Source organism: Oncorhynchus keta, chromosome 20, assembly GCF_023373465.1.
Source record: "Oncorhynchus keta strain PuntledgeMale-10-30-2019 chromosome 20, Oket_V2, whole genome shotgun sequence".
Lineage (NCBI taxonomy): Eukaryota > Metazoa > Chordata > Actinopteri > Salmoniformes > Salmonidae > Oncorhynchus > Oncorhynchus keta.
In genome coordinates, this window is record NC_068440.1 from 5267112 (window position 1) to 5290825 (window position 23714).

The following is a 23714-nucleotide window of genomic DNA, read 5'->3' on the forward strand; positions in this document are numbered from 1 at the left end:
TATATATAAACTTTCACTCTCCACTGTGGCCAGAGCACCCCTGTGTTATAATGTTTAGTTTGACATGCCAAAGGGGATGAGCAGCTTAGTGTCCAACATGTTTAAATCATAGGACAGCCTGTGTGTTCAACACGCCTGAAAGAGGGGATGCAGAGAGGAGAGAGAGAGAGAGAGAGAGCAGAGATACAAAAGAGGTTGGAGGGGGAAAAGAGGTACGGTAACGAGAGAGCAAGGGTTCAATAGACCAAAGGGAAGAGATGGTAGGGGAGGGAGACAGATTAAAAAGATTGTGTCCATATTTCTATCTCGGCCCTGACTCAGAGATGTGTAGAGGGACAGCAGAAGCGATGGATATAATTGGATTGCTTGGAGAGAGAGAGAGAAAGAGAGACAGGAAAAGAGACAGAGAGAGATAGTGAGAGAGAGAAAACCGGGCAGATTTAATCTAAACAGCCTAACACGCTGAGTGTCTCCTGCATGTCTTGTGGGCCCTAGTGATTTACTGTCATCTCTCACTCCTCCCCCTTTCCGCTGCATGGCCCAGGGTAAGTGAGTTTTAGTATTGGCACCAGCGCGCTGCTCCACGGCGCTGCTTTCACCACCGGCATTTGTGTGTGAAGCTGCTCTCGTGTGTGTGTGTGTGTGTGTGTGTGTGTGTGTGTGTGTGTGTGTGTGTGTGTGTGTGTGTGTGTGTGTGTGTGTGTGTGCAGATTTGTTCTCAGTCATTTCCATTCATCCAGGACCCAGAGGAAGTACGGAGGCTGGAGCGTGATAACCAGGAGAGATTGTCTTCATGCTATAGTATTGTTTCACCACAGTACCACTGATACATCATCTATCTTCAGGATCTGTGTATTCACTCTTTATTCAGCACTGAAGAAAGGTATTCAGCCCCTGTCTGCTGTATTAGTCTACACATAACACAATACAGTGTGTAAAGAAAATGTGGTATATGTAAAAAAAAAAACAATATGCAGTGAGGTATACTCAGTAATGTACACTACAGTATACAGGTTAATAGATTTATTAAGATGTTTATAATATTTCATTGATATCCATGAAAAAAAACACCAGAAAGTAAAAAAAAAAAAAACATGCTGTCAAACTGGCCAAAAATCATACATTAGTTTTTCTCAATCGATTTCAAGCATTTTTTGGAACAATGTTGTCAATTTTCAAAACAGTGTTCACCAGACACAGAACTCCGTGGACTTTTGGAAAAGAGTCAAATGCCTTTTCAAAAATGTAGTTGCCTTCTCAAAACATAAAATACATTCATCAAAATGATATTATAGCCTACCATCAACATTGCTAATAGATTCATCAAAAGAACACCACGACCTACAGAAAGATGAACGCAACCAAACTTCTCTTTTGAGTCCGAGCAGACAAAACAGGAAGTTAGTCTGGCTTTTACAAATCCCAGTAGATCAATACTATTGATTTACAATCACAAAATCATGATGATCAAAAGTAGAAGTACAACTATCCAAAGGTGCAGAGTTATGGGCAATTCCTGTCCTTTTATGCATATTTCACCAAACAATTTCATACTCATCAAATAATCCTGATAAAAAAAAGCACTGTGTGCACACGATTCATTCATCAGTATCATCACAATCCAATTCCATGTACTCAATACAAAGGCTGGTTTGTTCATTGTTCTGTAGACTTTCCATTGGTTCACAGAAAAACCATACGCAATTAGAAATATGGTAAGGTGGAGGAACACAACTGATATGAATAGGCCGCATGATTACTTAATTATGTGCATCTCTGAATGTCTGCAATATTGTCAAAAATAATGTCATAACAACTAGACAGTCCCAACAGTCATCTAGACCTTTCCATATATTTTAGGGCTACATAATATGACACTGATGGGGTGATTTAGAATTGTGTGCAGTATACGGATTGCCGGAAACAGTGAACACAATCGCACAAAGTTCTCTCCTGATTTAAGCTTTTCGTTGCTTTGCCACCAGCGTTGCGTCACATAGCGCGTTGTTTTGAAAGCGTCTTAATTCTATTTTCCCCAAATGTACAGTTCCGTATTCATCAATTATGCCTAAGTACAATATCTTTTGTCCAGTTTTTCAGAAGTACTGATTAAGCTGTTCCTATTAGTTGTATTACGTTATTATCTGTTCTCTAATTACGGAAGTTGCTTTTGTTGACATTGTGAACGTAAAAGAACCCGTGGTGTAGTCAAAGCCATATGCAACCAAAAGCAACTTTATTTCTCATTATTTCAATTCACAAGATAGAATGAAGTCGCGCATCAGCCATCAACAATTTCACCATGGCGATTCTTGAGCTTGGGCGCTGCTGCCATTGGATGTGATGCAACACTGACAGTGAAGCAGCTTTCTTCGATTTCAAAGGAAGCCTTTTCTCAACAGACGCCCGATGGCTATAGTGTAGCAGGGCCGTAATTGTGTGATATTATGTGAACAGAACACGTAACAGTACATTTTGTAGTCACTGATGACATTTGAATGAAGCGTTTTGAAAATGGTGATCTAAGATATGACCAGAAGTTCTGTAAATGTATTTGAGCATTTCATCATTGCGGTTTTCTGCTATAGATGTTCCAACACTGACACAAAAACTGCTTGTACGTGATTGAGAAAAACTGTAAAGGGATAGGTTGTAGTCTTTGCCCTAAACTAGTTAGAGGTAGTTTCACGAGCCAATGCTAACTTCCTTTATAGTGGACTCGGAAACATAATCCCAAACTATCCCTTTAACAGTTGTATTAGTTTAAGTGTGTTAATGTGTCGGTGTCCTATGTGTGTTTGTGCGTGCATAATATAGGCATATGTATTTATATACACCTGTGAATGTAATGTCTGACTGTGTAGTCACATAATTCCTTGTAAGTCTGCTTCCATTTGCATGTATGTGTGGGTGATGTACTAAGGTTTGTCTTGTGCAATAAGAAAGTAAGGGTTTCTCTTGAGTAACAGTGCACTAGTAAAGTGCCAATGAATAAATTCCAAAAGCGTAAAAAATACATCAGGGGATTGTGGAAATAGCCAGTTCAGGCAAGTCCTCGGGCACCTTGGCAGAGCTGGCATGGTCATGTGCATTAGGCACCAAACGGGAGAAAATGGGTTCAAACATGGGACTACCTGGACTTGTCCAATAAGAAACGCTCGGTCTGGTTTTCCGTCGCAAAACTTTTGGTTCCGGTGTGCCCTAATGAACAGGACCCAGGTTCGAAATGCCCTGAAAGTCACATGGTGAGTTACCATATACAAAGTCATAATACTTCCTTTGCTAAATAACTCATTTACAGCCCAGTAATAGTTGGCAGGAAGGAGCAGCCCATGTTACAGTTCCAGGAGTTGTTTTTTTCTTTATCCAAACACCGCCGTGGGTTAATACTGTAGACTACTTCTCCCAGTTCGGCTATCGACATCCAGATGATGTGAAAAGAAGATGCCAGGTCCCCCAACTGGCAGCAGGCAGGGCAGGCAGCCCCCACTAGCCAAGAGAGATACTGACACCAGATCTCCACCGAAGCATGAAATAGCCACTTGTGTTTAGCTAAGAACGACTTCATCCCATGTGACTAAGTATCAGCATTCCTTACCTCTCCAATGTCAGGGATGGGCTATTCCAGGCCTGTAGGTCTACAGAGTCCTGAAGGTTTAATCAATACTATTAAATTTGCTACTAATGGGCCAACCACCAACTACACAGCATAAGCCAAGCTTCAATCCAAACAATGGACACTCGTAACACAAGACCCAATGTTGCAATTCAATTCAGCTAAACCAATGGCTTTCTCCAGGGTTGGAATTCCCCTACTTCCATTTATTGACAGTCATTTATTTTTGGGGGATCCCCATTTATTCCTATTCACAGAGAGGAAGTTGTTGTAATGGTGACAATAGGTCATGCTACAGTGGTAGTGATACATGGGTAATAGGAACCACGCCAGCATACTGGCTACAGGGTTTGAAAACACACATATAGTGGACGATGGCCCAAGCAATTGACGGGATTGTTGGCATGACAGTTCCAAGTGCTTCTAAGTACAGTAAAAGGCCTTTATATTAACAGTGAATGGCCATTTCACATTAACAGTTACAGCAAAGAGTTAGTTTGTCATAAAACAATGAGGGAGATAAATGCCATGTCTCTGATAGACTTGGCAGACATTGGATGGTTTGTTTTTTTGCACACGGCACATGTTTTTTTGCACACGGTACATGTTTTTTTGCACATGGTACATGCTTTTTTTTTTGCACATGGTACATGTTTTTTTGCACCTGGTACATGTTTTTTGCACATGGTACATGTTCTTTTGCACATGGTACATGTTTTTTTGCACATGGTACATGTTTTTTTGCACATGGTACATGTTTTTTTGCACATTTTCCTTTCTACACTATTTTCAATACAGCTCATATTTAAAATGGAGAGGGGGGGGGGTCTTCAGTGTGATCTTTTTCTTCTTTATGTTCTCTTCATCAGTAGAGAAGCATTTGCCTGGTTCTCTCTCAACCACATCTCTCAACCCACCAATTGTCCCATGTAGGTTATCAGTCGTTTACTTTTCACCTGGTTCTCTCTCTTCATGCCACACCTGGATGTATTCGCAGTGAAGTTCTCTCACATGGAAGGGTTCGATGAGGGAGCGACCCACAAAGTGAGGGAGGGAGAGAGTGGAGCAGGGCAGAGGACATAGATAGGACAACCCAAGACAATATTTTCACCAGGCAAAGCCCAGACACTGACAATGCACAGAATCAATGCAGACAATAGTCGGAAAAAGAGGGAGAGAGAGTGAAGGAGAAAGGGAACATATCGAAGTGCAAAATGTGTCACCCGCTCGCTGCGCCGACATAGTCAGTGATGACAGTGCGCTAGAGAAACCGAGAGAATCAAGACGGAGGGTAAGAGTGAAAGGCTGGTGTACCCAATATGTCTATAAAGTCACCATTAGAAGTCAACAGAATGTTACACACCGGCTCAGTGGTGTATCCTGGGGGTTGTATTCACATAGGACGGCCATGGAGGAATTATCATAGAAGTTTTTGTCAAGTTGATGCCATATTTGACATGTGTGTTTTATCGTTGTTCACCAGAGTCTTTGTGGTTGGATCGTCGGTTGAGGGTTGATAAGTGGTCCAGCTCTTGATGCTTGTTCTCAGAATGTCCTGGGCTACAGAAAGGGGTAGGATAGTTGGGGTGGCGTAGGGACAAATGTAGTGGGAATGCTTTGTTAAAGGCAAGAAAGTGATAGAATGTCTATGATAAGTCACCGGACAAGCCAATGAATTTACTTGTGTGAAGGTTTGAGGTTTTGGGACAAAACATGAGGTTAATCTCTGGATAAGAGCATCTGCTAAATGACTTAAATGTAAATGTAAATGTAATCGTGGAGTTAGGAAGGTTGGGGTCAGGACAGCTCTGATTGGTGGTGGGAGGGGGTCAGATGTAGGAGGTCCGAGGGAGACTAGGTCCTTTTGGCAGCTGGCGTCCTGGAACGCCCGGGCTACGGAGAACACTCCAGAGAGGCTGCAGACAAGGAGAGAGAGAGAGAGAGAGAGAGAGAGAGAGAGAGAGAGAGGGGAATAGAGAGAGAAGGAGAGAGAGAGAGGGGGAATAGAGAGAAAGGAGAGAGCGAAAGGAAGGAGAACAAAGGTGGAAGTGAGAAATGGATAAACAGAAAGAATGATGATTAGGATTTTTTTTAAAAATGAAATAAGGAGCAAAAAAGAAGGGGGAAGCCAAATGAACAGAGTTAAATGATGTACATGAGGAGGAGAGTGGAGATCAAACAGAAAAAGGAGTGTGATAAGCACAGGGCAACAGGGAGGCATAAAAATGGACCAGGGGAAAGGGAATTAACAAAAGAGGAGAGAGAAGGAGACGAGCGACAGAGAGGATAAAGGAGAAAGGGAAGAGTAAAAAGAGTGGAGACATAATTATAAAAAGGGCAGAAGCAGCAGGTGATCAATACTGTGGCGCAGCATTGCACTCCAAGGAACACAAATAGGTGGAGAGCTGGTCTGTGTCTATATGTGTGTGTGTGTGTGTGTGTGTGTGTGTGTGTGTGTGTGTGTGTGTGTGTGTGTGTGTGTGTGTGTGTGTGTGTGTGTGTGTGTGTGTGTGTGTGTGTGTGTGAGAGAAAAAGCACACGCACAAGAACGAGTCAGGCGGATCAGGGGAGACAATTGACATTTAAAGCTCGGCGACGACAGTGACACAGCACGGGTGACACATGCCAATGCCTCTTTGATGAGTCTGAACTCGTCTCTGAAAGAGTGTCACACTGTGAGTACACCATTTTCAGATTGAGACTAAAAGCAAGAGCCGACACTGTATTTACCATATAGGCTATGTGGCTGTGCATCAAACAACATAGCTCAACATAAAGTTGGGGGAGTTAATGTAAATAGTCCGGGTAAACATTTGATTAGTTTAGCTGTTCAGCGGCCTTATGGCTTGGGGGGTAGAAGCTGTTAAGGAGCCTTTTTGTTCCTGGACTTGGTACTCCGGTAATGCATCCATCCATATGAAAATCATCATTGACAAACACATCAGTCCATGTCTCCAGTAACTGTCTGTATACAAGCACGTGTCAGACCACACACACACACATACAAAAAGGAGGTTGAGGGCTGTGTGTGTGTGAGGAAGAGAGAGAGAGAGTGACAGTGGTAGTGATAGTCTGAAATTCATTACCGTCATGGATACCCTTGACGAGCAGACAGCCTGCCATAGTCTCTCTCCTAATACACGCCACACTTTATAGTGCAGACAATAGTCAAGGTTCCCCCCCCTCTTTCTCCGTTACGCATATACCACACACACACACACACGTCAAGGTGTTTTTCATACATGCACAACCACATACAGTACCTTGCGAAAGTATTCGGCCCCCTTGAACTTTGCGACCTTTTGCCACATTTCAGGCTTCAAACACAAAGATATAAAACTGTATTTTTTTGTGAAGAATCAACAACAAGTGGGACACAATCATGAAGTGGAACGACATTTATTGGATATTTCAAACTTTTTTAACAAATCAAAACTGAAAAATTGGGCGTGCAAAATTATTCAGCCCCTTTACTTTCAGTGCAGCAAACTCTCTCCAGAAGTTCTCAGAGGATCTCTGAATGATCCAATGTTGACCTAAATGACTAATGATGATAAACACAATCCACCTGTGTGTAATCAAGTCTCCGTATAAATGCACCTGCACTGTGATAGTCTCAGAGGTCCGTTAAAAGCGCAGAGAGCATCATGAAGAACAAGGAACACACCAGGCAGGTCCGAGATACTGTTGTGAAGACGTTTAAAGCCGGATTTGGATACAAAAAGATTTCCCAAGCTTTAAACATCCCAAGGAGCACTGTGCAAGCGATAATATTGAAATGGAAGGAGTATCAGACCACTGCAAATCTACCAAGACCTGGCCGTCCCTCTAAACTTTCAGCTCATACAAGGAGAAGACTGATCAGAGATGCAGTCAAGAGGCCCATGATCACTCTGGATGAACTGCAGAGATCTACAGCTGAGGTGGGAGACTCTGTCCATAGGACAACAATCAGTCATATATTGCAGAAATCTGGCCTTTATGGAAGAGTGGCAAGAAGAAAGCCATTTCTTAAAGATATCCATAAAAAGTGTCGTTTAAAGTTTGCCACAAGCCACCTGGGAGACACACCAAACATTTGGAAGAAGGTGCTCTGGTCAGATGAAACCAAAATTGAACTTTTTGGCAACAATGCAAAACGTTATGTTTGGCGTAAAAGCAACACAGCTCATAACCCTGAACACACCATACCCACTGTCAAACATGGTGGTGGCAGCATCATGGTTTGGGCCTGCTTTTCTTCAGCAGGGACAGGGAAGATGGTTAAAATTGATGGGAAGATGGATGGAGCCAAATACAGGATCATTGTGGAAGAAAACCTGATGGAGTCTGCAAAAGACCTGAGACTGGGACGGAGATTTGTCTTCCAACAAGACAATGATCCAAAACATAAAGCAAAATCTACAATGGAATGGTTCAAAAATAAACATATCCAGGTGTTAGAAAGGCCAAGTCAAAGTCCAGACCTGAATCCATTCAAGAATCTGTGGAAAGAACTGAAAACTGCTGTTCACAAATGCTCTCCATCCAACCTCACTGAGCTCGAGCTGTTTTGCAAGGAGGAATGGGAAAAAATGTCAGTCTCTCGATGTGCAAAACTGATAGAGACATACCCCACGTGACTTACAGCTGTAATCGCAGCAAAAGGTGGCGCTACAAAGTATTAACTTAAGGGGGCTGAATAATTTTGCACGCCCAATTTTTCAGTTTTTGATTTGTTAAAAAAGTTTGAAATATCCAATAAATGTCGTTCCACTTCATGATTGTGTCCCACTTGTTGTTGATTCTTCACAAAATAATACAGTTTTATATCTTTATGTTTGAAGCCTGAAATGTGGCAAAAGGTCGCAAAGTTCAAGGGGGCCGAATACTTTCACAAGACACTGTATATACACGCACAAACACAGACATTGAAAAACAGCTTCTATCTCAAGACCATCAGACTGTTAAATAGCCATCACTAGCATATAAGAGGCTGCTGCCTATATACATAGACTGGACACTTTAATAAATGGAACACTAGTCACTTTAACAATGTTACGTATCTTGCACTACTCATCTCATATGTATATACTGTATTCTATTATTCTACTGTATCTTAGTCTATGCCGCTCTGACATTGCTTGTCAATGTATTTATATATTCTTAATTCCATTCCTTTACTTAGAAGTGTTTGTATTGGGTAAATGTTGTGATATTGGTAGATATGACTGCACTGTCAGAGCTAGAAACACAAGCACTTCGCTACACCCACAATAACGCGTGTATGTGACCAATATGTATGTGATTTTATTTGACACAGCCCCCACCCCAACCCATCCCTCCACACACACATTCTTCTCTATAATATACGTACCCACGTTATAAAGCTGGTAGTAGAGAATCGAGGACAGGCCTCAAGGTTCAAGTCAATGACAAATATTGTATTTTCAATTGATGTCAATGTCAAGAATTCCCTTTTTCTTTGCCTGGAGCAGAAATCAACAGAACAAACGCACACTGCACACACAAATTGAATGCTACGACTGGTTGCCCTGTTCCCGTTGTTATATACACCTTTCGTATTATAAATCTATCAGCTATTATCTTGTTCTCAACTCTTGCCTTCTTGGCCAGGACTCACTTGAAAAAGAGCCGTCAATCTCAAAGTGACTTCCCCAGTAAAATTAATTAAGGATGATAATTAAATAAAAAAAAATCTATAAAATAAAACAAAATCCCTGATTCACAGGCAATATAAGACAGTTATTTTAACATTTTTTAGAGCCCTGCACATCATTGAAAAAATAACCTTCAAACTGCCTTAGTTAGGAGCTATAATATTAAATGGTGAATAAAAGCGAGTATAAGTCTACCGTGCCTTTTAAGAGCCCTCAGAACACCCAGTGAACTCAGATTGACTCAATTCTATTATTTTCTCGGATTACTACACTCTACCAACCAACATTAAACATTACAGGGTATGAACACAGCCATGTGAGCGTCTGTGTAGCCTAGTTTGTGTGTGCGCGAGTGATTTGTATTTGTGTACGAGTGTGTCAGTGTGCCAGTGCAGTGTGTGTGCGTATGGGTGAGTGTGTCGCCTATGTTTTGTGAGTGAATGTGTGTATGCGGCTATGCCTGTGTGCGATTAGTGTGTGCGTGTGTGTGACACAAAAAAAGAGCAATGCACCACGCCCAGTTATTAAACTAACCAATTACATGGCCCACTCCTGCCGTTCACCGCCCAAACAAAGGCTGAAGGTGTTGATTATTAATGCAGCGTTTTGCACTGTAATTTACACATACGGTAGAACCCAACGAAAGAGTGTATATTGGCCTTCTCTCCCTCTCGTCGCTTCAGTCACTCTTCTCTCAGTCCCTCTCTATCCGGTGGTGGCTCCCTTGCCACTGGGCTAAATTATTAATGTGATTCACCCAGTATTAAGATACGAGCAGCAGCCTCTGAAACAGGTACTCACAGGTCGGAATTCTCGAAAGCTCTGAATGAAGAGAGGAGGTGGGGGGGGGGCTTAATCTGTTTTCTCCGGCTCTCCATTTATCTATCTCTATGCATTAATAAATCAGGCCTCATCTCTCATTATTTAATCAGAGCACACCTCTGAGTGTCTGCATCTACCTTTGTATCTCTCTCTCTCGCGCTCCCTCTTTGTGTCTGTCGCTCTCTCCTCACCTCTGTTCTGCCTCTGTGGTACTCGGTGTGAGAAAGTGTACGCCTGGAGAGTCACACAGTACCCAGCTAATCGTCAAGCCAGCTTTGAAGTGCCTGATCTGGGCTATAGTCAAGCGTTTCTTGAGGGGTACTAAACGGGACGGGGGTTTGTGATTGGAGCATTTCGAGTTTTTGGGGGTGTGGTAGTCACAACATTTTGGTCAGCTGGTGTTTGTCAAGCAATACGGTAATTGACTGTAAACACATTTAGCATCTCCTGGCTTCCACAGTCTACAAGCCACTGATGCAGACCTTTGGAACATCTACATTTTAAATAGTCTAATAAATCCATGTAATATAGTCTACACCATTACAATAAATCCATGTAATATAGCCTACACCGTCACAATAAATCCATGTAATATAGCCTACACATTCACAATAAATCCATGTAATATAGCCTACACCATCACAATAAATCCATGTAATATAGCCTACACATTCACAATAAATCCATGTAATATAGCCTACACATTCACAATAAATCCATGTAATATAGCCTACACCATTACAAGAAATCCATTATTTTAGACAGGTCTAAAGAAACATTATATGAAGAAATGTAGTCCATTTAATTTCAGAATCACATACTCTGAGTTGTCCTTATCAGGGTTGTAACGTACTTAAGTAAACATACTTTAAAGTACTACTTAAGTTGTTTTTGGGGGTATCTGTACTTTACTATTTATATTTTGGGCAACTTTTACTTCCCTAGATTCCGAAAGAAAAATAATGTACTATTTTACTCCCAACATTTTCCATGACATCCAAACGTACATTTTAAATGCTTAACAGGACAGGAAAATTGTCCAATTCACACACTTATCAAGAGAACATCCCTGGTCATCCCTACTGCCTCTGATCTGGCGGACAAACTAGACACAAATCTTTTGTAAATTATGTCTGTGTTGGGGTGTGCCCCTGGCTATCCGTACATTTTAAAAACAAGAAAATGGTGCCGTCTGTTTTGCTTAATATAAGTAATTTGAAATTATTAATACTTTTACTTTGATACTTAAGTATATTTAGAACCAAAAACTTTTAGACTTTTACTTAAGTAGTATTTTACTGGGTGACTTCCACTTTTACTTGAGTAACTTTCTATTAAAAGGTATCTATACTTTTACTCAAGTATGACATTTGGGTACTTTTTCCACCACCGGTCCTGGCCATGCCAAATAGCTGTGGGCTACACTAGTTCATTCAGCAGAGAAGATTATCTTGGAATTCTGTGGCATTTTATATTTTATAGGATAAGAATTGAACAAGCGGAATAAAATAGAAAGTATATTTTCTTCAAACGATTTGAGGGAGTGCACACATGCAGCTATTCTGCGTTGAGCGGTGAACTAAGAAAATAGGTACTCCTGTATGCTTAATTTAGAGTTATTTATGTAACTTTCGTTTTTCTACAAATGTTGGGCTATGTTTTGATTTCGAATACATTGTAAGGCTGAATAATGTGACTATTGACTTGAAGAAAAAAAAATACAATATTCAATGATTACATTTCTCTTAAACAGGTTATAGGCTACATGTGCACCACCAAGTCAGAACAGTAGGTGAAATCAAGAGGGGAAAATGTTGGATGAACGTTCAAAACGTTTCCCCCAGAGTTCCCAGTTGTCTTGAACTCACTGAAGTCAGATTTCCCAGTTACGAGTTGAGTACAAATCATGCTTCATTGACAGCATGGCCAATGTTGAATGTGTATCCTTTTAAACTTGGAAAAGAGACCATTAAACCCAGACTTGGGACCACACAGTCACTCCACTGAATAACAGGCTAGTGATTGCTTTGCAATGCTTGCAGTTAGCCACTGTCACTGATTCCTTCCAAACCACTCATTGAATTTGCAATTTCAAACTTGTGTAATGTTTATGTCCATGAGCACCGATATGTTTTATCTATAATTTCTCAACAGATTTGCCAGTACATTGTCGACTTGATTAATGATGATGAATGCTAGCTAAGATTTTGAAAGGATGATGTTGACATGATCAGTCCAATCAAAGCTACTGTATATATAATGTGATTTGACATCATTTTATCTGTGGCCAAATACCTTGAGCCTTCTTGGACGGGCACTTCTAATGTAACTCTTTGGCAGCACCCAGGGGGCTTGAATTTTCCAGCTCTACCCTTAGACTTGGAGGTGTCCCCATGAGTGACAGAACACTGAGCCAGTCACGGCGCAACTAGAGAACATTACCAACCCTTACTCTCCATATTTTCCGCTGGCTGCCTCACCACCATAGAAAGCACTGAGCTAGGCTGAAACGCCTGCATTTTGGAGCTGCCTTACTCAAAGGAAGCAAAAATTAGACCATGTTTTGTTTGAGGCTTTATTAACTCAATGTTTTTTTTGCGTGTGTGTTTTTTTGTACATTTGGTGAAGGATCGGTGATGATCTAGGGGTGCTTCAGCAAGGCTGGAATCGGGCAGATTTGTCTCTATGAATTTATTTTCTTTACATTAGAGGTCTGACATGTTGCCCAACATGAGCTCATGGGCTCTCATGAAGTGTTTGATTAGATTTTCAATTACATTTGCATTGATGTCAGAGTGATTAGAGGTACAATAGAGTGCTGAGTACCAGACAGTTAGCAAGTTTGGTAGGCTACTAATGAACATCAGCAGTATCAGGGCTTGGAGAAGCCTAATTAACGTGACTAAACAGTCACATATAATTTGACTCTTGACCGCCGGTGTGGCGATAATATGCTCACCGCAACAGCCCTAGGTGTGGTCTCATTTGTGATTGGATGGTATCCATTTTTGTGTGTGTGTGAGATCTGGTGTTCGACTGGCTCTTTTCTCTCTGTTTCGGGTTTTATGCCATCTCAGAAGGGCTGTTGTTTTGGTGACGGACATTACGTTTACTTGGTCTATGAGACCTTCACACTTGAAGATAGTCTAACCAGGCCTGAAACGGAATGCCCTTCGTCTGATGTGCTTTAAGCAAGCAAATGATCAGTGAATGTATTTCTACTTTCTGGTTGGTCTACATACTCATTACTGCAGCAGCATTTGCTCACGCACGCACACGAAGGAGGATATTGTTTCGATACTTATAGCTCACAAATAGGGTTTTAGCAAAGCCTTGTTCCACAGTGTGCCTTCAAAATAGGTCATCCTGTTCTCGGGCTGTTCGTGAGTTCCCTTTTCCCCTGCCCCGATATCACAACATAAACAAAGACTGATGTTTTTCCCCTCTACGAAACAGAAAAACTCTTGCTCATCAGGATAACCAAGTGAGGTTAAGTAAATAAGTCTTATTTGATTTATGCGGAGGGAGTCGTTCGGTCTTTGTTATGACATGTCACACAGATTTTTTTTTGTCGCATTTCTTCCTGCAACTGCAAACCCCCACTAGTACTCAAACTGTCAATGTTTTATGCGGAGGGAGTCGTTTGGTCTTTGTTATGACATGTCACACAGGTTTTTGTTTGTCACAGTTCTTCCTGCAACTGCAAACCCCCACTAGTACTCAAACTGTCAATGTTTGTAATTAGGATTAGGAGAAAGATTTTGTTTTGGGGAATCTGGGACTGACTGGGCGTTTGGGGCGAGGGGAGGGTGTGTGCATGGCAGCAAAGTGGGATATAAACATACAGGTAACCGACAAAATAATGGAAACACGTGAGGCAAACAAGGTATATTTTTTTTATTGAATATTACCTACATATTAAACACATTTTGGCCAAGGGATCCGTGGACTAAGTTGATAGCCTGGGGTCCGCCAGAAATGATTGAATTGTGCACTGATCAAGCATCTCACAGGCAAAGCCCACACGCCTGTCTTGTATTGTGCTTGTGATTGGTTCATTAAAATAACTCATTTGACAAAGTCATGTCAATCAAATCAACGGATGCATTTCATTCATGCAAGGTCAATGTTATCTCGCTCCTTTTCATTTCTCCGGGCCTGGCTAGCAATCGTGGAAAAAGGTGCCGGGTCAAACAACAGGTGAGGAAATATTTGAAATGTTGGATAAATTCATGACCGAAGACGGATTAAGCTGGGAAATACGTGAGGCTGTATGCACCAATGATACAGCGGCGGCAATGACCAGTCGCAAGAGTCGGGTAGGCTGTCAACCCCAAGATAAAGGCTGTCAACCCCAAGATAAAGGCTGTCAACCCCAAGATAAAGGCTGTCAACCCCAAGATAAAGGCTGTCAACCCCAAGATAAAGGCTGTCAACCCCAAGATAAAGGCTGTCAACCCCAAGATAAAGGCTGTCAACCCCAAGATAAAGGCTGTCAACCCCAAGAATAAAGGCTGTCAACCCCAAGATAAAGGCTGTCAACCCCAAGATAAAGGCTGTCAACCCCAAGATAAAGGCTGTCAACCCCAAGATAAAGGCTGTCAACCCCAAGATAAAGGCTGTCAACCCCAAGATAAAGGCTGTCAACCCCAAGATAAAGGCTGTCAACCCCAAGATAAAGGCTGTCAACCCCAAGATAAAGGCTGTCAACCCCAAGATAAAGGCTGTCAACCCCAAGATAAAGGCTGTCAACCCCAAGATAAAGGCTGTCAACCCCAAGATAGTGGGCGCACACTGCATGTTACACACGACAAGCACTTGCATCCAAAGCCATGGAACAAGACTTCTGTGCTTAATAAGGTTGTGACGGGAGTTAACTTTGTGAAATCAAGGCCACCGTAGTCACATCATTGCAAAGAAATGGACGTGGAACATGACACTGGTTTCACTCCGAGCTGCGGTGGCTCTCCCGCAGAAAAGTGTTACAGCAGGTGTTTGACCTACGCACACAGATGTGCAAGTTTCTGAAAGAGGACAAACGTGCATTTTTTTCTCCAATTTAGAATGGATTGCTAAACATGCCTACCTCGCTGATTTTAACAGATTTAACTTATCCATGCAAGGGGATTATGCCTCTATTCTGGAGGTGCGAGGCAAGATCAATGCTTTCAGGAAGAACATTGAAATTTGGCCAACAAGGCTACAGAACGGGATTACTGACATATTTTTGGACACAAACATTCCATCAGTGAACATAGTGAGAGACAATCATCACGCTTCAAGGAGTGAGTATATCAATTCATACTTCACGGAGAAACACAAATGATTGGGACTGGGTCCGTGATCTGTTTGCCCTCGCCATGACATCTAAGAGCGGACATTGTGGAATGGCTGAAGAGGAGTTGGAGTTGTCCTGTAATAGGACACTGAAGATCAAATTCCAGCAAATGTCTCGTGGATTTCTGGCCTACTGTGAAAAAGAGTATCCTGAACTTACCACTTGAGGCCATGACGATTTTGCTGCCCTTTCCTGCATCTTTCTCTACATTGACAGCAATGAAGAAAGTACAGGGCTTTTGGTTGCAGGTGGAAAGTGACATTTGTCTGTCATCCATCCCACCAAGAATAAACAAGCCCTCAACTAGAGGCAGCCACACCCATCACATTTACATAGGACACTAATAGTTATTGAAGAATAAGATGCCAATACTGATATGCGGTTTGCATCTTTCCCTTTCAAGATGATTTGATACTCATCTAGATACATGTGCTCGAACACAATACAGGAACGATGCGTTTTGGTTGGAAACGATTCAGTGCGATTAGAGAACGAATCGATGAGATTCGGTTCGATACACTTACAGTTGTTGCATAAACACATTCATTTTCCATTCTAAATTCAAATCTGCTGCCGATGGAGCTCATGAGCTGGGCTTCTCTGAGATGGATTTGTCTGAGCTGACGCATGTGTTTGTGTGTGTAAATGATGTGCACTACATGACCAAAAGTATGTGGACACCTGCTTGTCGAACATCTCATTCCAAAATCATGGGCATTAATACAGACTTGGTCCCCCCTTTGCTGCTATAACAGCCTCCACTCTTCTGGGAAGAAGAGGATTTGCTGTGAGGATTTGCTTCCATTCAGCCATAAGAACATTAGTGAGGCCGGGCACGGATGCTGGGCGATTACGTCTGGTTCGCAGTCAGCGTTCCAATTCATCCCAAAGGTGTTCAATAGGGTTGAGAACGGCACTCTGTGCAGGCCAGTCAAGTTCTTCCACACCATTTTAGTATGGGGATCACTTTGTGTATGAGGGCATTGTCATGCTGAAACAGGAAAGGGCCTTCCCCAAACTGTTGACACGAAGTTGGAAGCACAGAATTGTAGCATTAAGATGTACCCTCACTGGAACTAAGGGGCCTAGCCCGAACCATGAAAAATAGCCCCAGAGCATTATTTCTCCTCCACCAAACTTTACAGTTGGCAATATGCATCGGGGCAGGTAGCGTTCTTCTGGCATCTGCCAAACCAACATTTGTCCTTCTGTTGTTGCTTGACCACGAGATACTTGCGTCCAGTCTGCATGGTTAATGGAGCACATGCAACAATGTTGACAATGATGTTTCCGCTTTGCTTCTTAATATAAATATAAAAGCGTTCTATATTTACACTATTAGCTTGTTTTTATTAAATCTGCAAACTAGTTTGTCGTGTTAGCTTCTAATACTAATCGCTAGTTAGCTGGCTAGCTAGCTAATAAATGTACTAAGTCAGAGCAAATGTAGCTAGCTATACATTGATAGTGTAGGTCTAAATCAGCATGTTTGTGCAACAGTATCTTGCAAATCAACGAGGAATAGGCAAAGCATGAATATGTAGGATACATGAGTAAACTTTTAATGGAGCCAAAGATGATAGGGTCCCCTAGGAAACACTGACCAACACTTTGGTTCCTACCCCTGTCACAATAACTCCTCCCTGGCATTTTCATTTGTTATCATGTCAAACAACACTGTATTCAAAGTGCCCACTATTATTTATATTCTGACTATTGAATTATAATAATTATCTTATTCCAACAGTTCACCTAAGTTCCCTGTAAATCATCATAGTATGATGCCATGATGCCTCCATTCTCAAATGTCTTTACTACATGTTATGGTACTCAGCAGGGGACCTAACTGAACTCACTACCAGCACTATGTTCTCTTTAGTAATGTAGAAATATTACTCTTTGCCACATAACTTCTCTAGGGCTTTCACTTAGTGATGCAACACAAAAAAAAACTAAGAACGTGTGAGTGCAGAAATGTTGAAAGTACTGTAAATGTGCCATGAGCATTACTGTAGGCGGTCCAGAAATGTTTAATGATGGTGGTGATGGCGTCACGATTCTCCACTTTCACGGAGGTTACAGTGTTATTGCGTTCATCTCAAGACCGTTTTCACATGGTTATTGTAGGTCCACCATGGGTGAATGCAAAGATATGTTGTACCTCCAAAATTGGTTCCAGGTAAGGTAGTCTATTGGTTGTAGCTAGTAGTGTATTCACCATATCTCTAGCATTGGTTCCAGCTATAATACCAGTTGTAGCTCAAGCATTAGCTGTATTCGCATTAGCTGACTGCTAAACAAGGCTGCTAAATAGTTACCCGGACTACCTAAATAGTATTGTAATCGAGTAGTTTGTAGAGATTTTCGGTTTTGGGTTACCGAGATTAGGTATACATGAGCTCTGGTAAACCTTGTTGCTATTGGTGTTTGCTGAATAATTAATTTACTTTGGGGCTCAGGTATTCTACTGCAGTTTTGGCACCACTCTTGGTTTCTTCTGCTAGTTAGGGGAGGAGAGAGTCGGGGGCTGCAGCCTTGCCCAGTCCCAGCACAGCTTTCACCTGACACTGATAAATACCTGAGGAATGGGACACACTCGAGAGCTCCGCAACGGCGTCATTAACCTTGTAAAACCGAACCCCGAGCCCATGATTAACGGCAGCCCATTATGTGCTATTAAACACCATCACGGGAGCGTCCCGTAGCCCATACCAAAACACACAACTACAGCTGACGTAGGGGCTTACTTCGTGTAGCTAACTTTTCTAAGTGTGGCTATGTAAACGAATCCCATAGGAGGAAAGCTGTTACATAAAGCCATAGGTCTCTAGTTCTTGCAGGAAGGCCAATATGCTTATGACATAATTGTATGGTAGTATATGGACCAACATGCTCTATACTCCTGCTCTGTGTCACGTTTGCAGTGTCTCTTACACGTTTCTCCTCCCCGTTTATTTAAAAGGCTGTTATTGTTTATTAAAATTGAATAGAACGCCGCGGAGTCCCCATAAGAGTCTGGGCGATAAAGCACAATACCCCAACACAGGAACAAAGTGTTTTTTTCTTTTCTTTTTTCTTTTACATATGAAAAGAAGGGTAAAGAAGAAAGAGTCGGAGAGAATGAAGCGGGGAATGAAACAGAAAGAGAGCGAAGGTGCAGGATGGGAGTCGAGAGAAAAGGAAGGCAGAGAGAGCGAGAGAGACGGGGGAGAGAAAAGGGAGGCAGAGAGTGCGAGAGACGGGGAGAGCGGGAAGGAACGAGAGAGAAGGGAGAAAGATGAAGAGTGCTATTCCCTGATGTGACTCTCGGTAGGCTATTCGCAGCTACTGTTCGGAGGATTAGTGCATTTACACTTCGGCTTAAAAATAGTCCCCGTGATAATTTATTGAGCTGGAGCGCGCCGTCCCGCATTGTGCTCCTAGAGCTCTTGCCCTGACTATGCACTGTTCCAGGCATGAGACCTTTTGCTCACTCCCTACAGAACCTCAATGTCATTTACAGTGGCAAGAAAAAAGTATGTGGACCCTTTGGAATTACCTGAACTTCTGCATAAATTGGTCATAACATTTGATCTGATCTTCATTTAAGTCACAACAATAGACATACAGTCTGCTTAAATGAATAACAATTATACGTTTTCATGTCTTTATTGAACACGTGTAAACATTCCCAGTGCAGCGTGGGGAAAGTATGTGAACCTTTGGATCTAATAACTGGTTGACAGCAATAACCTCAACCAACTGTTTTTTTCAGGAGGAATTTTGGACCATTCCTCTTTACAAAAACTGTTTCAGTTCAGAAATATTCTTGGGATGTCTGGTGTGAACCGCTCTCTTGAGGTCATTCTACAGCCTCTCAATTGGGTTGAGGTCTCTGACTGGGCCACTCCAGAAGGCGTATTTTCTTCTGTTGAAGCCATTCTGTTGTTGATGTACTTGTGTGTTTTGGGTCGTTGTCTTGTTGCACCACCCAACTTCTATTGACTGACAGATAGGCTTACATACTACTGCAAAATATGTCATGATAAACTTGAGAATTCATTTTTCCGTTGATAGCAAGCTGTCCAGGCCCCGAGGCAGCAAAGCAGCTCCAAACCATGATGCTCCCTTCACCATACTTTATAGTTGGGATGAGGTTTTGATGTTAGTGTGCTGTGCCTTTTTTTTTCTCCACACAGTGTTGCGTGTTCCTTCCTTCCAAACAACTCAACTTTAGTTTAATCTGTCCGCAGAATATTTTGGAACATCCAGATGCTATTTTGCAAACTTCAGATGTGCAGCAATGTTTTTTTTGTCTTACCGTGGACTGATGAACATCAAGGCTTTTAGATATACTTTTGTAACCCTTTCCAGCTAAATTCAAGTCAACAATTCTTAATCTTAGGTCTTCTGAGATCTCTTTTGTTCGAGGCATGGTTCACATCAGGCAATGCTTCTTGTGAATAGCAAACTCAAATGTTGTGAGTGTTTTTTTAACGGCAGGGCAGCTCTAACCACCATCTCCAATCTCATCTCAATGATTGTACTCCAGGTTAGCTGACTCCTGACTCCAATTAGCTTTTGGAGAAGTCATTAGCCTAGGGGTTCACATACCTTTTCCAAGCTACACTGTGAATGTTTAAATGATGTATTCAATATAGGCAAGAAAAATGTATTAATGTGTGTTTTTAGTTGAAAAACTTATTCGGGATCGATGTCCCTTCCACGGGACAGTTGAGCTAACGTAGGGTAATGCAATTAGCATGAGGTTGTAAGTAACAAGAACAGGACATAGACATATCTGATATTGTCAGAAAGCTTAAATTCTTGTTAATCTAACTGCACTGTCCAATGTACAGTAGCTATTACAGTGAAAGACTGCCATGCTATTGTTTGAGGACAGTGCACAGTTTTGGGCATGCAAAGTTCTTAATAAACAAATTAGGCATATTTGGGCAGTCTTGATACATAATTTTGAACAGAAATGCAATGGTTCATTTGATCAGTCTAAAACTTTGTACATACATTGCTGCCATCTAGTGGCCAGAATCCAAATTGCAGTTGGGCTGGAATAATACATGATGGACTTTCTCTTGCATTTCAAAGATGGTACAATTTTTTTTTTTTTTTAAGTGTTTTTCTTTCTTTGTATTATCTTTTACCAGATCTATTGTGTTATATTCTCCTACATTCATTTCACATTTCCACAAAGTGTTTCCTTTAAAATGGTACCAAGAATATGCATATACTTGCTTCAGGGCCTGAGCTACAGGCAGTTAGATTTGCGTATGTCATTTTAGATGAAAATTGAAAAAAAGGGGTGGATCCTTAAGAGGTTTTTAAGCAGACTGCGTTTGTCTGTTGTTGTGGTTTAGATTGAATTTTATGACCAATTTATGCAGGAATCCAGATAATTCCAAAGGTTTAGTTTGATCCAAGGAATGACAGAACAATGCAACGTGGTGAAATCAATCATGGCGTCTTGTGCTACATCAATTAGGTTTACCATGCACTGTAGCTTCAAATGCTACATTCATTGTCTTTTAAATCCAGGATATAGCTTTCACATGAAAAAAACAGTTATTTCTTTCCATTCACTGTCCTTTAAATGTCCATCAGACCGCCACGTATTCTTGGAGCATAGTCTTGAAAAGACTCCTTGAATCCTTTAGCATCCTCACCCAAACAAGGGCTCTTCGATGTCAACACAGAAGTCATTGGCAATTCAATTCAAAGTCAATATGATATGAGGGTCCTTCAAAACTCTACAGTATAAGACATGATCTTATATCGTCCAATTTTAGAAAGGGGGAAGTGTATCAATAGCTAAGGTTAAGGGGATCATCAGTCAGTGAGTCAGTCTTTCACAGCTGAAGCGAATTTCATTTTCTATAGAAATATGATGACTCGACAGAATGGACAGAAGTGATGGAGATCATTGAGAAAGACAAGGAAGTGAGTCCAGTAAGGAATCACAATGTTTGGGCCTCAGCAATTTTATGTCCAAAACAACCTTGAGCTGCGTGGTGTTTGTTTGAATAATGATGACCTCACACACTGCAGGGTTGAAAACTCCTCATATCCACGTGTTACTGTGGTAACGGGACCTTATTTCTCTCCTATTCTGCCAACTCAATGGCAGAATGTACTGAATGTTGTCTCTCGCTCGAGTGCAAAATTGGTTTCAACAAGGTCAAATGTCGAAGGAGAGAGAGAGTGAGGAAGGCAGCTGTGCAAGACAAGGCGGCAGTCTTGGCTCATGGGTTGTGTGAGGTATTGTGGAATGTTATTTTCTCTTTACACAGGTTATAACCTTTGTTTATATAGTTAGCTAGAATAAAAATAAATAAATAAAATGTATATATATATACAGTGGGGCAAAAAAGGATTTAGTCACCCACCAATTGTGTAAGTTCTCCCACTTAAAAAGATGAGAGAGGCCTGTAATTTTCATCATAGGTACATCATAGGAACTATGACAGACAAAATGAGAAAAAAAATCCAGAAAATCACATTGTAGGATTTTTTATGAATTTATTTGCAAATTATGGCGGAAAATAAGTACTTGTTCACCTACAAACAAGCAAGATTTCTGGCTCTTACAGACCTGCAACTTCTTCTTTAAGAGGCTCCTCTGTCCTGCACTCGTTACCTGTATTAATGGTACCTGTTTGAACTTGCTATCAGTATAAAAGACACCTGTCCACAACCTCAAACAGTCACACTCCAAACTCCACTATGGCCAAGACTAAAGAGCTGTCAAAGGACACCAGAAACAAAATTGTAGGCCTGCACCAGGCTGGGAAGACTGAATCTGCAATAGGTAAGCAGCTTGGTTTGAAGAAATCAACTGTGGGAGCAATTATTAGGAAATGGAAGACATACAAGACCACTGATAATCTCCCTCGATCTGGGGCTCCACGCAAGATCTCACCCCGTGGGGTCAAAATGATCACAAGAACGGTGAGCAAAAATCCCAGAACCACACGTGAGGACCTAGTGAATGACCTGCAGAGAGCTGGGACCAAAGTAACAAAGCCTACCATCAGTAACACACTACGCCGCCAGGGATTCAAATCCTGCAGTGCCAGACGTGTCCCCCTGCTGAAGCCAGTACATGTCCAGGCCCGTCTGAAGTTTGCTAGAGAGCATTTGGATGATCCAGAAGAAGATTGGGAGAATGTCATGTGGTCAGATGAAACCAAAATATTACTTTTTGGTAAAAACTCAACTCGTCGTGTTTGGAGGACAAAGAATGCTGAGTTGCATCCAAAGAATACCATACCTACTGTGAAGCATGGGGGTGGAAACATCATGCTTTGGGGCTGTTTTGCTGCAAAGGGGCCAGGAAGACTGATCCGTGTAAAGGAAAGAATGAATGGGGCCATGTATCGTGAGATTTTGAGTGAAAACCTCCTTCCATCAGTAAGGGCATTGAAGATGAAACGTGGCTGGGTCTTTCAGCATGACAATGATCCCAAACACACCGCCCGGGCAATGAAGGAGTGGCTTCGTAAGAAGCATTTCCAGGTCCTGGAGTGGCCTAGCCAGTCTCCAGATCTCAACCCCATAGAAAATCTTTGGAGGGAGTTGAAAGTCTGTGTTGCCCAGCAACAGCCCCAAAACATCACTGCTCTAGAGGAGATCTGCATGGAGAAATGGGCCAAAATACCAGCAACAGTGTGTGAAAACCTTGTGAAGACTTACAGAAAACATTTGACCTTTGTCATTGCCAACAAAGGGTATATAACAAAGTATTGAGAAACTTTTGTTATTGACCAAATACTTATTTTCCACCATAATTTGCAAATAAATTCATTAAAAATCCTACAATGTGATTTTCTGTTTTTTTTTCTCATTTTGTCTGTCATAGTTGAAGTGTACCTATGATGAAAATTACAGGCCTCTCTCATCTTTTAAGTGGGAGAACTTGCACAATTGGTGGCTGACTAAATACTTTTTTGCCCCACTGTATATATATATATATATATACATACACAGCCATATCGCTTAGCGACAGCAGTAGTTCATTTACTTTAAAACTAAATTAAACAGGATAATGCATTCATTATCCACCATGATATGTATAATATCATGTATAATATCATTAACTACTTTCTTCAAATTGCATATCTGTAGAAGTGGCAAAATCCAGTGGAATGCTTGCGTCGCCAGGCAAATCCCCCAAAATATAGATATTTCTATACATTTACTCTATGTGGAACAAGTAAACTCAACAAGTGACTTAACCCTCCCAAGTCTGGGCGGTAATTCGAGTGGTCAGGGAAGAACAGCCAGT

General features: G+C 41.5%; 1 protein-coding gene across 2 annotated transcripts in view; it reads right to left on the reverse strand.

Moving 5' to 3' along the window:
* Positions 1–1008: 1008 nt before the first annotated feature.
* samd12 (sterile alpha motif domain containing 12) overlaps positions 1009–23714 on the reverse strand; it is a 120327-nt gene continuing 97621 nt past the window's right edge. The window contains exons 5-6 of one of the 2 annotated variants that reach the window (XR_008072464.1): positions 4322–5532; positions 1009–4280 (exon numbers count right to left, since the gene is read on the reverse strand). Coding sequence is in view for 1 of the 2 variants with exons in the window: in XM_035795094.2 (XP_035650987.1) it covers positions 5510–5532 (23 nt within the window). In the remaining variant the exon portion in view is untranslated. Of the gene's footprint in view, positions 5533–23714 lie in introns of both variants that reach the window. The other variant, XM_035795094.2, reaches the window with a different exon arrangement.